Source organism: Cylas formicarius, unplaced genomic scaffold (assembly GCF_029955315.1).
Source record: "Cylas formicarius isolate icCylForm1 unplaced genomic scaffold, icCylForm1.1 PGA_scaffold_6__28_contigs__length_40554024, whole genome shotgun sequence".
Taxonomy (NCBI): domain Eukaryota; kingdom Metazoa; phylum Arthropoda; class Insecta; order Coleoptera; family Brentidae; genus Cylas; species Cylas formicarius.
This window is the reverse complement of record NW_026844347.1, coordinates 8,364,758-8,380,038: the sequence shown is the minus strand read 5'-3', so window position 1 is coordinate 8,380,038 and position 15,281 is coordinate 8,364,758. Positions and strand designations below refer to the sequence as shown.

The 15,281-nt window shown below is 33.0% G+C and overlaps 4 protein-coding genes across 6 annotated transcripts; 2 read left to right on the top strand and 2 right to left on the bottom strand.

Annotated features, from left to right (window-relative positions):
* Positions 1-3: 3 nt before the first annotated feature.
* Positions 4-3,376, bottom strand: LOC132703890 (mRNA turnover protein 4 homolog). The gene is made up of 4 exons (XM_060673406.1): positions 3,224-3,376; positions 2,918-3,162; positions 2,651-2,870; positions 4-2,597 (listed from the first exon to the last, which is right to left on the bottom strand). The coding sequence occupies exons 1-4, from the start codon at positions 3,249-3,251 to the stop codon at positions 2,407-2,409; spliced, it is 684 nt and encodes a 227-aa protein (XP_060529389.1). The 5' UTR covers positions 3,252-3,376; the 3' UTR covers positions 4-2,406.
* A 464-nt stretch (positions 3,377-3,840) lies between these two features.
* Positions 3,841-6,844, bottom strand: LOC132703884 (DNA-dependent metalloprotease dvc-1). Its single transcript, XM_060673400.1, has 2 exons — positions 5,897-6,844; positions 3,841-5,157 (listed from the first exon to the last, which is right to left on the bottom strand). The coding sequence occupies exons 1-2, from the start codon at positions 6,701-6,703 to the stop codon at positions 4,039-4,041; spliced, it is 1,926 nt and encodes a 641-aa protein (XP_060529383.1). The 5' UTR covers positions 6,704-6,844; the 3' UTR covers positions 3,841-4,038.
* Positions 6,845-7,346: 502 nt separating this feature from the next.
* Positions 7,347-9,494, top strand: LOC132703889 (retinol dehydrogenase 13-like). Its single transcript, XM_060673404.1, has 4 exons — positions 7,347-7,527; positions 7,772-8,089; positions 8,877-9,211; positions 9,277-9,494. Exons 1-4 carry the CDS (start codon positions 7,473-7,475, stop codon positions 9,454-9,456), a joined length of 888 nt encoding a protein of 295 aa, XP_060529387.1. The 5' UTR covers positions 7,347-7,472; the 3' UTR covers positions 9,457-9,494.
* A 309-nt stretch (positions 9,495-9,803) lies between these two features.
* LOC132702883 (COP9 signalosome complex subunit 7b) lies at positions 9,804-15,228 on the top strand. Of its 3 annotated transcripts, none has more exons than XM_060671736.1 (6): positions 9,804-10,088; positions 10,319-10,480; positions 11,131-11,218; positions 11,283-11,503; positions 11,935-12,070; positions 15,056-15,228. In XM_060671736.1, the coding sequence occupies exons 1-6, from the start codon at positions 9,924-9,926 to the stop codon at positions 15,073-15,075; spliced, it is 792 nt and encodes a 263-aa protein (XP_060527719.1). In that variant the 5' UTR covers positions 9,804-9,923; the 3' UTR covers positions 15,076-15,228. The 3 variants fall into 3 exon arrangements, with proteins under 3 accessions (XP_060527719.1, XP_060527718.1, XP_060527717.1); XM_060671735.1 differs by lacking the exon at positions 15,056-15,228 and adding an exon at positions 13,811-15,042; XM_060671734.1 differs by lacking the exon at positions 15,056-15,228 and having other exon boundaries at positions 11,935-12,810.
* The last annotated feature ends 53 nt before the right edge of the window (positions 15,229-15,281 follow it).

The window sequence follows — 15,281 nt, the reverse complement described above, 5'->3', positions numbered from 1 at the left end:
TGGAAAAAGGGAATCAAAAAACTCAATTATGCATTTCACAAAAAATGTTAGGCAATGTCGACACTTCGTTGACTTAAAAAAAGTGAAGTTGGTTATTGTCCTGGCACAAGATATATAAAAATACTATAAATAAAATATATGCTTAGGATCAAACACTTTTTGTATTTAACTTTTTTTCTCTAAAATAAGGTATAATAGCATCTTAAATGTACTTTCACCATGGGCCAGCTTTCTGAGAGGAAGTTCCAGCTGTGCCCCATCGGCCAATGCTGCCGCTGCGGAGTCCAGGCTACTAAGAAACTTAGCCCCCGTTCTCAAAGCTGAAGAGACTAGGAGCCACTCTAGCCTCGGAAATCCTAGTCCCCCGTCTCGCCAAGGCTTGTTCTTACCCCCTCGAGATTCCAGCCAGGGGGATATTTTAATGCCGAGGTAGACAAGGTGGTGGTGATCCGGCCCCGTTACCGGTACGCCTTTACCACCATTGAGTGTCAACCTGGGCTCAGCTAGGTCCTTAGTGGGAACACCTCAGAAGGCCCGGCTCTAACTGACTTTGGTATCTTCTAGTAACACTGGGATATTCGTGCCGTCAATACGAAACCCGGGCTGACTTTCCAGCGCGTCCAGTAGCCCAAAACCGATAACCAAAAACAGCTCCCGCTCCAAGGGCCATCTGGGCCCATCCGGCTTACAACCGGCGTGACCACCAGGGATGTCGGACACTTTTATATTTAAAGAAACACTAAACAAATTTCGCCAAATCTTATATATTAGTTAGTAATATAGCAACATTATCATTCGAATTTCTTCCAAAATTGTACTCTTTTGGCAATATTTTTTATTCTACCTACTGTTAATTTGATCGCCTTAATCAATGGTGTTAAATCTCCCACAAAGTACAAATGTACTAAGATCCTACCTTTACACAAAAAAGAACAATATTCATTGTTAAAGGAAATTTAATGCACTTCCAACAAAGCTAAAACTACTACTAATTAAATGACACACGCTGCTACATTTTTTAAAATTATTCTACTACAATCGTACAAGTATAGATAGTTGCATCTAATATCAAGGGTTTGTATCCCATTTGTCGATTCCCCAAATAAGAGATCAGTTGATTCCAGTTGACAACAGAAATCTGCTCGTCCATTTTTAATCCTAGCTTCTTTCCAAATACAAGGTGCTTTTATTTTAAGAGCTGCGTATTAAATAAAAAAGATATTTACTAGATTTGGGCGATTGTTGTTTGGGTTCGAATTGTTTTAACAGAAAGAAAAAATTAAAATAGAAAAAAACATTTTCCATGTTTATTATGGTTATGTACATATTAAACATTATAACATTATTAAAATTTAAAATTTGAATATATGTTTAACTCAATTAATTATTTTGAGAAAACGTAACAATAGACAAAAATGGCAATGCACTATAAATATAGAAAATGCAATAGTTATATATAACATATGAGGTTATGTAGAGATTAAGGTCTTATCACAAATTGATTGTGTGCTCCACCAGATTTGCCGCCCGGGGACTAACGTTATTTATTTGTTTATAGAAATGCAAACCTATTACGGTTTATCTTAAGCCTCGACGAAATTCACCCACACAAGAGGTGACAAGTGTTAACATTTTTGAGGAACGAAAACTCACCGAATATAATCTGGTCATCTGGTTCTGTAATTTCCTTTTTTTACACTATACTGACCAGACAAAATCAACGGACCGCTACCTTTTTGAAATTGCAAAACGAAGATGTCTTCTTTGTACGTCCAGTGAAGTCAATTTAAACATCATAGAACCAACGTATAAATAAAATATTTTTATCACTTTTTAGCTTGTTAGTATTTCTAGTAATAAAAATAAATAAAAAAATAAGCATTTAATATTCCTTTTGACATTTAAAAAGAAGAGATAAAAACTTTGTTGTTATAATGCAACTAAACTCCACCATTATTTTGTTATAACTACTTATAAACATAATCACCAAATAGGAACCAAGCACTAACAAAAGTTTCACTTTTGATTTAACGATTTTCTTCCATTTTATATTTTTTGTTTCAATTAATGAGATATTCAATAGGACGCATTTCAGTTTTACTTCTTTTCTCTATAATTTTTAGATTAGTTAATCCCTAGCCCACCCTGGCGCTGGTAAGTAGAGTTCAATGTTTTTGTTATGCATCTGCATTTATCAAATAAAACCTTTTCGAAAAAAACATTTTTTTAAATGTTTAGTATGAGCTACTGAAACATGACCAAATGGTTCAAACATAACATTAGATTAAAATAATGTTTACAATGTTAAACTAACTTTGGTGCACCTGATATGAACCACCTATATTTAACTTAATTTAATTTACGTTCACAAAAAATATTATAAAAAATTTATTAATTATCATCATCTCACTTCATTTCTTCATCTGCATTCTCTGTTTCAAACTTCTCGAATCCTTCACCTCTTGTCCACCGTGCTCTTAAAATGAGCTTAAATGTGGCCAAACGATGATCTAGCAATTCTAAGATTTTTGCTTGTTCGGGCGTCAAAATATCGCCATCTTTACAAACTTTGAAGTCTTTAATTAAAGTGACAACACCTAAAATGAACAAATTTTAGTAACAAACAATCTTTGCGATCTTTAACTGTAACCTTTGTCTAACTTTGTTGGCATTCCTAATTGCCGAAGATAGGGTTCCATTGAATGTGGAAACTGTTTCAAAGGTCCTTCTTGCAAACTTATTGTTGAACTGGCTTTGAACCCAGAACGCGCAAAATCGTCAACGGAATAAGTATCAAACCAGTCTAAAACTTCCTTTTTTTTACAGTCGGTAAACAATAATGCACACTGCCCGCGCAAACAAGCTGAAAACTTTATCCATTTTTTAAATAAAATGGTACATATTGTTTTAAACTTACTTTGTGCAAATCGTCCTCTACTTCTTCTTCCTTATTTCTACCTAAACCTATTGCTATAACTTTATTTTTCCCGAAGAAAAACTTGCTTGGTTTCCACTCTTCACGCACCTGCTTCATTGTTTCGTTTCTCATGTTTCGGTAGTCAAATAAATAAACGCTTTGGTACTTTTCAACACAATTCCTTATATCTTCAACTATTTTTTGTTTTAAAGCCAAACCTTTCTTGTTTGTTTTAGTTAAAGAAACTGCAATGTGGTTAAAAAATTAGAATCAACCTAAATGAAGATATAAAAATATTTGACTTACTCTTTTTATCCCTTTTGGATTTTGGCATGATAGAAATTTTACATCAATACTTTAGTATGTACATGCGTTTTCACACTAGTTCGAGAAGAAGGTTATATTTTCAAAAACATTGCCATATAACCCAATATCATGAAATTAGGCATAATTGTTAGGATCATTCACCCATTTTGCGACAATTGTTACAGAACAGTCACCAAATAACCAATATTTAAATTGAATGAACCTGTTTTGTTTACTGTGGTGGAATTACATGTGGCCTATCGTACCTTTCCTTGCAGGCTCTGCAGTTTCTGTAGAAATTTTTTGGGTGTCGGATTTTTTATGCATGCAAAGTTTGTTTTAATTGTGTATTTGATGTATGGCCTACTGTTTCAATTTTAACGGGCGTCCCTAATGGGCGAATGTCCTCGTTGATATTTGAAGCGTTATAATGCTTAAAATCCTTAGAAATCCAATTAAGTTGTAAAAGTTGCCAACTTAAGCGTATATGCATGCCGGTTAACGACCGGGTGGTTCAAAGCGCAAGCGAGAGATTTTTTCCAAATCGTTCAAAGACCAAGTTGCAATATATATATATATATATTTTTGTGTTATCAAGTAAGAGTATGCGTCGATCTGTTAACGAAATCGTTAACCTAAGTTGCCTTGAAGTTGAACTATAGTGGTAAACTGCCCAAATAATCCCAGCGGTTTTTGACCAATAAAAATAAAGAACCTCAATGCGGCAACACATTTAATATTTGCAAGTCAAAAAATTGTCAACTGACTATTACGTTTATTTAAAAATTACAAAAACAAGAAATATTAACAAATCATTAAAATGAATCTTTAAAAAGCAAATCAATCACACTTTTATTTTCTTGTATTTCAGGAGAATCGTCTATTTCGTTTAAACAACAATCCAAATGCGACCGCATCTGCGATTCGGGAATCAATTTTAAGCAAAACGGACAGTTGCAACAATCGTCTTTGTCGCCATCTTTCGAAGGACTTTCTTCAATGATCATGTTACTGGTATCAAAAACACTCGTCATGCTCGAACAATCCTCTAAATGCACATCTAATTCCGATTTTAAAATTTCCTTGTCGCAAGCTAAACAAGTTGTTATCTTACTTGGGAGTTCATATTCCTTCTCAATACTATCTATCATGGTCATCAAGCACCCTTCCACATGGTTATCATATTCTTTGGAGTTTAAGGCGGCTTTACATACGGGACATTTTTTGTCCTCTGTTACATCAACTACATCATTTTCAACGACGAAAATGTCATCGTTTTGTTTGAGACAAGTATCGAGATGGAAGTTCAAATCGTCAGCACTTATTTGCAATCCACAAACAGGACATTCAACTTCCTTTAAAATTTTTAGAATTTTTGTTGGTTCTGTTTGGATAGGCGATGGGTTAGTTCTCTTTTTGCCGCTTACCTCGCTAGTGGCATTGTCGAATTTTCTGAGCCAATGATTTCGAACTGCCGCATAGTCTTCATTATCAACTGGCTTTTTGGATACTAGAGTGTTCTCATTTTCAGTAGATGTTTTCCTATTGTTAGTGCAGTCTTGAAGTTTACTTGTTGACGACGATTTTTTATGTACTAAAATCGTACCACTTTTCCCTGCACTTTTTAGATTTGTAAAGCCGAAGATGTTTGGTGAAACGGATGAAACGACATTACTAATATTCACACCCCGATAATCCCCATGGACTATCTGTGATTTTTTTGGCGTCTTGGACACTGACTTTGAACTACTAGTATTAGGTTTATTTTCTTTTTTCGCCTTTTGATTCGAAGATTTGCCATTACTAGTTTGAGAATTTGTATTAGTTTGAGATATGTACTTGCGAATATCACCCATGAGATTAATTGGGTCCTTTTCCTTCGTTTTTACCTTGTTAATTGTTTTACTGTTTTTATTTTTCTCGGGTTCCTTGACCTGTTTCAAAATATCGGTATCAGGTTTAGATAATTTAATTATCCACTAATTCTAATAACTACAACCTTATAACCCTTACAAAATCCAAAAACCGTCAAGCACTAAAACTACATGCACAATACAATACGCACAAAACATGCGGCTGCCAAAATTAAAGTCTGAAGCTAAATGAAGATTTTAACCATCCTTTAAATGCAGTTCCTTCCTAAAAATAAAAATACTTGGTGCACAAAACAACATCCGTTTAATATTTTATAAGATCCAAGACATATATTTTTAAGTTACAAGGGACACTTGAAAAGTGCACCTTTTGAAACTGGAGTCACTTTTAATTTGTCAAAATTTATCTTTAGCACAAATCCACTTATAGATTTTTTCCGAGAACTTCAACCATTCTTAAGGAAATGTTTTCAATGACAACTATTTGATGTTCAACCATTCTTAAAGAATCATTTTCATTGACAACTATTTATTAACTGAGTTAAATCTGATTACTGATCACCAATTTTCATGCTCGTTACAAGTTAAATGGGACTTTTAAAGTTTCAATTTTTGAAGAATTTTTTTAATTTGTAAAAATTTATCTTTAGGGCAAGAAGCCTCTTCTAGAATAACTTCTGAGAAATTCAACCATGCCATACGGTGCAATAGCTGCATGGCATATGAGTTAAACCATAGTTAAAACTAACCAAAACTGAGAAGGATAACATGCAAATTGTAAATAAATACATTAACTGACCTTGATGAATGTTCCTCCACATTTCCTCCTATGGTCCTCCCACCAACGGTCATAGGATCCTGGTGCTCTATTGGTAGCGCGCCGCACCATTCCAAAATAGGGTTTCCACTGAGTACATGGACCATCGCATCTCCACCAATGCTGTTGATACAATCGAACTTCATCATGAAAATCGTGATAAACTGATATATTCGTCCCAGCTTCTTGGTTAATGCGGTACATATGCCTGTGAAATTCTGGCCCATGTCCATCTCTATCCCTATTATTATGAGTGATAAACAAATATGCATGGATCATTTCATGGAGCAAAGTTTCAACTAAATCCTTCCTAGGTCTAAGCTTTAGCAAAGGCTCACTGAGTGTAATGGAGCACATGCCTCCCCTTCCTTGATAGGAACAAACCCCAGCACACATAGTCATTCGCGTGCTCCATGATACTACCACCGATGCAAGGGTACCCCAAAAAAATCTTTCATTGAATGCCATAAATAGAACATGGACATCAGGAGTAGGATCTATCACCTCCCATGAAGGATCGACCAGACATTTTGATGGATCATTTTGGCAAGACTTTTCATACACTAAAGCGTTTCGCGGTCTTTCAATCTCATGTTCTTTTTTAAACTGTTCCTGCAATTCCCTTGCCAAATGGTAATCGGAACTGTTTCCACTAGTAACATCACCAGCTTCCTTTCTGAATTGCTCCTGAAGTTGGAGAGCCAACTTGTAATCGGAGGTAGAAATTTGATATTCCCGCTCGAACTGATGTTGAAGGAGCAAGGCGGTTTGATAATCAATTTCCGCCATTTTTTACTTAATTATTTTTTAGTACAATGCGGAAACGCCACATACATTTAAAAAATTAATTTACTTTAGGTTTTCGAATCTTCTTCTTCTTAAATTTCTTCTTACTGGGCTAGGCAATTTTATCAGGGTAATTTATCCTAACATTTACCAGCGCATATTCAATATGAGATAGGCAAGGTTAGAAATCCCTGAGAAAAAGCAGGGAAAATGTATAGAGTTGATGAGACTAACCAGAGGTGTGATCTTTGTGATGGATATAAATTGCGGCTCACTGATCGTTCAAGGAAAATTGGGTACGCACTCGCCCGATGTTGTATTTCTGAGACCATCCTATCTCGTCTCTGCGCTATTGGTAATAGGGATGATATTCTGTTGAAATCGAAATTGGAATAATTCGAATAGTATGCGCCAAAGCATAAAACCTGCATATATATTGTTATGCTATAGAAGCGTCCTTTTGGTGTAAATATCCATCTCTTAAAAAAAATAAATTAAAAATCAAAACAAAAAAAATCGAAACACACCAATCTGGTACAAAGTATACTACTAAATAAAACTATATTTTGGTAAGAATAAATAACTGTTTAGAATGTGGTGAGTGTATTGAGTTCAAAAACTTTAAAATTCCTGCGATTTCTTGTGGATGTATATAAACGTCATTGCATCCCAATAAGTGGCCAATTATAGCATGAACAATACGTCACCCGGATACTTTGGCATTTAAATACCTATTGCACATGTGCGGTAAATAAATTTCTTGTGTTTAGCCATGGCTGGTAAACTGGGCAATCGTAAAGTAGTGCTTATTACAGGAGCAAAGCAAGGTAAAACAACGACAGCGACGCCTGAATTAGTGCAAAATTGAATATTTTGGAGTAGGAAAGTATGAATAAAACAAGATTTTAACACAGTTCCCTTTAAGCATACTGGAGAAAGCTTGGACCGTTTTCAAATTTTTGTTTACTCAAGCGAATACAATCTAACGTATTTTCAGTGGCGTTGCCGCTTCTTCGAAAAAGTAGCATCAACTTCGATGTTTTAATATTAAAACGTTGATAACATTTGCAGGTATCGGATACCAAACTTCGCTTCAATTAGCCCATAGAAACTGGAAAGTCATTATGGCGGATAATCAAGATCTAAGCGACGCTAAAGAAAGGATCGTCAAAGCAACACTGAATCGTACCGTGTCTGCCAACACTCTCGACCTCTCGTCGGAACGTTCAATAAAAAAATTTGTGACTTGGATGAACTCAAACGAAGAACATCTCGATGTATTGATTAACAACGCCGGATTATTTACGACGGGAAATGGAGCCGACAACCTGGAAAAACTTCTCTACGTAAACCATTTAGGACCGTTTTTATTGACTTATCTACTAACAGGTAAAGGTGTCTTAAATTATCATAACTAAAATTTCAAATAAAGTTAAAATAACCAATTATTGGCTTATTGGTATTAGCATTGCTATCTCCTTTAAGAATACTTATTGGCACCTGGGGTATAGGGGCTCCAATCGAGTAAATTGCTAAAATAAATTGTTTTTGTAGATGTGAGAAGTCGAAAAGCACTTTAGGGTTAGTTTTATTAAATAGGACGACCTATTATATCCTTCTCTTTTTTTCTCGTCATTTTTTGGTTATTTTTGATTACAATGGAAATGCTTATTGCTGGGTTCGTTGAATATTTAGAAAGTTGCAATCTTTCAGTGCCTTGTGGAGTAATAACTTTTGCGATGTACATTGAATTTAAAAAATCATGAAATTTCTCTTAATAGAAAAACAACATGAAAAAATAACCGAAAAATACTTTTGCATATCACCGGCAACGCTGCGGCGTGAAAAATCAAAAACCTATGTGATCAAAGTTCCAATAGACTCCGTCCGTGTTACTAAATCCTGCAGACGTTTCGCCAAGATCTCGCTTGGCATCTTCAATGCTCGCGCTCCGAAAACACCTTATATATAATATATATATATATATATATATATATATATATATATATATATATATATATATATATATATATATAATGTTGAAGAACACAAAGAATGTTTCAGGCGAAATGTAATGTTTATATTCTTTCTATCTCGGTTAATTATTCCCGGAGTGCGGTTTATTTCTGGTGTGAATTTAAAAAATGAAAAGTGCACAAAAGTCTTAAAATTTCAGATCTCTTGAAGAAATGTTCACCTAGCAGGATAATCTTTTTAAGCTCGTCGGGTGCGTTTTTCAACGACCTAAATCCAGACCTAAATCCAAATGCTCCGTATTTTGGATTAACGAAGGAGTCTCTTAAATGTTTCGGAGTACTTAAAACTTACTACAATACTAAAGCTTTGAATATGCTTATATCAAAGGAGTTTTCCCGAAGGCTGCAGCAATGTAACGTGACGTCGAATTGTTTGCATCCAGGAATGACGAACACCAGCTTTTTAGTTAGGAATTGCGATATGTCATATTTAGCGAAAGTAATATTCCAAAATTTGGTCAATTTCACCACTCAGGTATGGCGTTTCATGAAAAGCTTCAAAGTATTCTTTTGATTGTTGTTTAACTGCGTTCGTTTTAGGATGTTTCTGAGGCAGCTAAGAATGTTGTTTTCATGACCACCTCTCCCACACTAACCCACGTTTCTGGAAAATACTTTGCCAATTACCAAGAAAGGCGTCAACCAAGAATTTTGGACGACGATGAGTTTTCTCGTCGAATATGGCAGCAATGCGAGCTTTTTTTCGCCTTATCTAACTGAAACTAAATGGGAAAATTGTTTTAAATTTGGATTCTATGTAGCCGCATAAATTAAAATTATCTCATTGAAAAGGTCGTGTTTACTTAAAACCCTTTTTTTTCGTTTCATAGATTTTTTTAGTATACATTTTGTTCAAATTAATGAGTGTTGTTAACACGGACATAAAAAAAAAGAAAATAAGTTATATTTTGAAAGGTCTTTTTTGATAGACGATTGTAATCAAAACTTTAAAATTTTCGACAGATGTCGGTAATGAGCGAGTGTTCCTACAGTGTTTTGCAATAATAAAAGGCGAAGAAGAGCATACATATCGTCTGTCACTGACCCATGAAAGAACTGACAAACGACTTACTGCGATATAGATCTCTGCATATAACCCTAATATTTTCCTTTTTGTGTTTGCAAAAATAGTTTGGCACATTTAAATTGTCCTGCTGAAATTTGTAACCAAAAAATATTTGTTAAAAATGGTCGTGGATAAAAGTTCTACGTCTCCGAATGCACTGGAACAATTTGTTATATTAGCAAAAACCACCAAAGGGGCTGCTTGTACTGAATTAGTAAAGCAGGCGCTCGAAGCTCCCGGTGTTTATGTTTTTGGAGAACTGCTTGATATGCCAAATGTTTTGGAGGTATTGTGTGTGTACTAGTTTTTAGCACTTTCATTTATGAAAAATTGTAACAGTACCTGATCCTCCTGATGACTACATTTTATTTACTCTATGATACGTTTTTTTTTTTAAGTAAAAATCGTTTATATTGTATCATGTGTCTTAATTCTATTCATGCTCAATTAAGGAAGTTACACAAATATATGATATTGTAAAAAATGCATTAATACATCAAATTTACTTTATTTCAGTTGGAGAGTACACATAAAGTTTACCTGAATACCTTAAATCTGTTTGCATATGGGACTTACAAAGACTACATTTGCAATCAGAAGGATTTTATTGAGTTGACTCCATCTCAGAGAAAGAAGCTTCAACATTTGACTATTGTTACACTTGCAACTAAATCAAAGGTGAGTTTTCTTTGATCATTTTGTAGGAAAACAACAATTTTTGAACATCAAAATTCCCAGAAAATTTCTTGATATCACTATTAATGGAGGTTCCTTATGGAGAGTATTACCTCAATGAATATCTGAGCTGTGAATAAGTTTCTCAATTGTTTTTCTCAATTTGATTCAACCCAATTCAAATGCTGCTTTAGCTATAACACTGTCAAAGTTTTGAATGAACTCACACAACAGAGACCCAAAATATACCTAAAAAATTGTTCTCTTTCTCTTTAATTTTGTTTTTGTTAATTTGTTATATTCCTTTTTACATATGGTTTGTAAGCTTTTTTGTCATAGCAACTAGCATTTTGGTCTTATTTTTTTGTTCCTTTTTTCTTTTTTCTCATCTTTTAAAATCAAGACTAGATTTATCTGAGACGAGTTGTTTGCTTTAATGATAATAAAAGCTGTTTATTATTATACTTAGAGGTTATTATTATCTTCCTGCTAAACAGATTATTTCTAAAACATGTATCCATATTTATTTATTTTTTGTTAAGACCTGTACGTGATTTGTCCTTCATATCTTTTGAAAAATGTGCAATAAAAATGATCTATGTAATTGTTTGAAGTTTAGTTTTTGTTATATGTGAATATTTATAACATTTCAGTGCATTCCATATGATAGTTTGCTCAAGGAGTTGGAAATTAAAAACGTTCGCGATTTGGAGGATCTAATAATAGAGGCTATCTATGCTGGTAAATTTAATAATTTTTTGAAAAACATTTCAAAATTCTTACTACTTGCTGTTTTTATGGACAGATATCATCCATGGAAAACTGGATCAGAAAAATAGCCAATTGGAAGTGGATTATGCCATTGGTCGGGACATCCGACCTGAAGATATAAACGTTATAGTTAATTGCCTTCAGGATTGGAGTTCTGCCTGTGAAGGAGTACTCAGTTGTGTTGAAACGCAGATCCGAAGGGCTAACGCTGAAAAAAATACTGCAATGCTGAGACAAATAGAAATTGAAACAGAGGTAATGGTTAAATAAACTTAAAAATCAATAAATTAATTCAAAATATTTGAAAGCAAGTGCATAATCCACCAGATGATTTTAATACATATAATTCAGCAATATAATTTTAAACCTGAAGTAAACAATGTGAAATAAAACCATTTAATTTTGTGCATTCATTCAGTTAAAAATATTTTTATATTCACACAGGGTTTAGTATAAACAATTGATTTAAAGTAAAAAAATAACTTGCGTTTTTAGATTTTGAAAAAATCTTCGTAGAAAAATGCTTCTGGCACCATTTTTAACTAAACATCAAAAATCACATGTCTTATTCATATGGTGTTAATATTATTAATTTTGCAAATTTTTAATGAACATTTAGTTCATGACCAATTAACTGGAGTTCCCGTTGGTTTGAATAGAATTTGCCATTTTAATTTTTGTTTCAGATCTCAAACATTAAAAAAACCTTGAAGACGCAGCTTCAAGAACGCGCCGATGGTACAGAAGAAGTAATGGCTACAGATAGCCGTGAGGCAGCCTCGGCCGGAGATAAGGGTAAAAAGGGCCAGAAAATAAGTAAAGGTAAACATAGCAGCAAATTTTGGTTAAAGTCTTAGGATTTTTTTTGGAAATGGTTATCGATAGGTCAAATTAGACTTGTTTGTAATGATATCATATTAGCTGGGAACAAAAAGTATAGTCCAAACACATACCACACAAAATACAGGCCGGTCCGAATTAGAATGGAGCAACTTTAATAGCCTATTCAGGGGATAGAAACAAGTAAAGGGATCATATAAACTTATGTCGTAAAATTTCTGTTTGAAATATCGCGAAAAAAAAGACGTTTTTTCGTATTTTTACAGAGTCTCTGCTAGGTTATGCTTGTAAACTTGGTAGGTATTATTGCCACTTAAAAGCAAATTTATGGCATAACTGAACTTGTTTCTATTAATTCTAATCTATTATTAAAACCCGTGGCGTTTTTGAGGATGTAGGTGTTCCAACAAAATCCATTCTGACTATCTGGTTTCCTAAAACCATATTTATACTAGCGAATATTTAAGTTTCTCATGTAGTTTGGGGGGTATGTTGGACCAAAAACCCAAAGGAACGTTCCTCCATTCCTTTTCCCAACCTATGACATTATTGCAAGTGGGTATCATTTGGACTGTAATTAGGCGATAACGTGTATATTGTTTAAGAATGCTTAATTGACTGTGTAAGGTCCAACGGTTTAGAATTTATCTGTTATTTATTGTGATGACTATGCGTAGTTATTTACCGAAATATACCAAAAAAAAAAAGTTATAGATATTTTTGTACCCCTTTTTATCCTCCTTCATCAGTGAAGAAATGTTTAGCAAAAGTTAGTTCATTTCGTCGACAGAAAAGATAACCGAGTACCATTTTATTTCTTAAAGGTTGTTGCAATGATAATCATTTTTTTGGTAGGTAGTTAAATTTTCCTCTAACCTTTTTTAAATAAATAAGGGTAAAAAAAAACAAATTTAGAAAATTTCTCCGGTTATTTCGTAACTAACCAAAATTTATACCCAAGCGTATTTTTCGATTTGACTTTAGGGTATTTATTTTTTGCATTATTTTTACCGGAATAACCAACTCCAAAAAGACTGTCCTACACAGGATTTCGGTATTTTTAAAAATAGTGTTAATTTTCAGTGTTGTAGTGGTTTATATTGGGTGACCTAGAAGTAAGACATCAAAGTAAAACAGGGAATGTTAAAAAATAAATTTAGTATCAAAGTTAGTCATTAAATAATTAATAATGTTTTTCTTTATTAAAAAATTAATTCCTTAAATCATTAAGTCGTATCATGCAAAATATTTTTTGAGTTTCATTTTATTTGAATCTTTAAATGTTAAAAAATAAATTTAGTAGCAAAGTTAATTCTTTAACTAATTGAATTACTAGTAAAAAATCTAGCGCAATATTTAACATTTTTTGATCATCACAAAAGTATTTATCTTTAAATTTAAGAAATAAATTTGTGTTTTTTGTGAATCTTTAAAAGCTACAAAAATAAGTTTTGCAGCTATATTAATTCATTCAATAATTCAATCATTACTAAATAATCTAACGGGAAATGTTTTTTGACAACAATCAGAAGGTTCAAACGCGAGTTTCTTAAACAAAGTCTTCTTCTTCTTCGAATAACTTTATTGAGTATAATGTCTCAAACACTAAATAAGACAGGTACACGTTATTCGCACATTAATTGGAGGCTATATTACAATAAAGTCAAGGTGTTAATAGTATCACTTATCGCTACCTTGACAAAATATCTTTTTACTTTCTAGGTATAACATTTCGCCGCTAATATGACCAGAATTCCTGCATTGGGGCTCATTCAATGACAGGTTAAGGTCATATTTTTTTCCCGAAACGTGTATAGATAGACCGCATAGCTTTTAATTTATTTTTCCGTGTTTTGTTTTCGATTATTTGTTACAATAAAGTGTTAGATAAATATCGAGTATTTTGGTTCTCGACTAGAGCTCTTCGAGAGGACAGTTTTGTTAGACGGGTTTTAATTAAATTTGTATTACCAGTTTTATTTTCCCTTGATACTGGAAAAATTTGCGTGCCTTAGCCGAACAGAATACGGGTTTGCATTGAAAAAAAAATTTGCAACAAGCTGTCACATTGCAAAGTCATTATCTGTTTTATTTAAATAAACTTTTGGCTAATTGGTTCGATCCGGCCCTATGTTCGTACATTTACATTAATAACAACAATATTTTGCTTGAATAAATATTTTCGTTTTTCACAATTCGACAAATTACTTATTTCGTATTTTATGTACAGTTTAATGTATTTCACAGCACCATTAAAATTTCGTAATTTATGGATTTCTAGTTGGTATTAAATCTACTCTTAAGTCTAACTTACAATCGATAAAACTTATACCCTGTCAGAGTAATTACAAAACTAATTAACATTATTTTTCGTATTTCTACAGCCGTTTCAGAACAATCACGTTTTTTCTTTAAACCGGTCCAATTTGACGCGATTGTGTGGAAAATTTATTATTCGTCTCTTTTCATCGCAATTACCAGGAGATGCAAGTTTTAAAAGTAGTCCTCATTATAATTTATTCTTGATTTGATTACTATTAATTTGGGTAAACAATATTGTTGTTTAATGGCTTATGTTTTGCAGGTAAATAATAAATAAATTAAAAATAAATAAATAAGTTAAAAATAAACACATTTTTTTGTTTAGTAGAACAATATCGATGGATTTTTGGCAGCTACCTATTTTAATCAAATTCAAAATAAAAAAAAGTTTTGCAAAATATCGCAACGTCAAAGGAAAAATCCTCAATGAAATATTGGTAATGACATTATTAAATCTTGAGGTATTTAAGATTTTTTGTCATAAACTAATTTATATATAGAAATAATAAAATAAAAGAGAAAATTTTATATTACTAAATAGCGTTAAGGTATTTTTGTACAGCGTGATCCATGTAAGATGACCTACTATCCAATCTGAGAAATAGTAATATCTACAAAAACAATGACACATTTCCTCATTTTCAGTTGAACAACCTATATGTTGATGCACATTCGGAGAGTATGTTTCAAGACTTATTCAAAGTGATAGTGGATGCCTGTGACGCGACTTTTCGTCGCCATAAACTGTTTTATTTATTTTAGAATATTTTGAATACCTTTCAATTTTTATATATACCGAATAAAGGACCCAAGTTTATGTTGTGTTATGCTACAAAAGGAAATTTTTAAGTGATAACCATTCGACGATGTT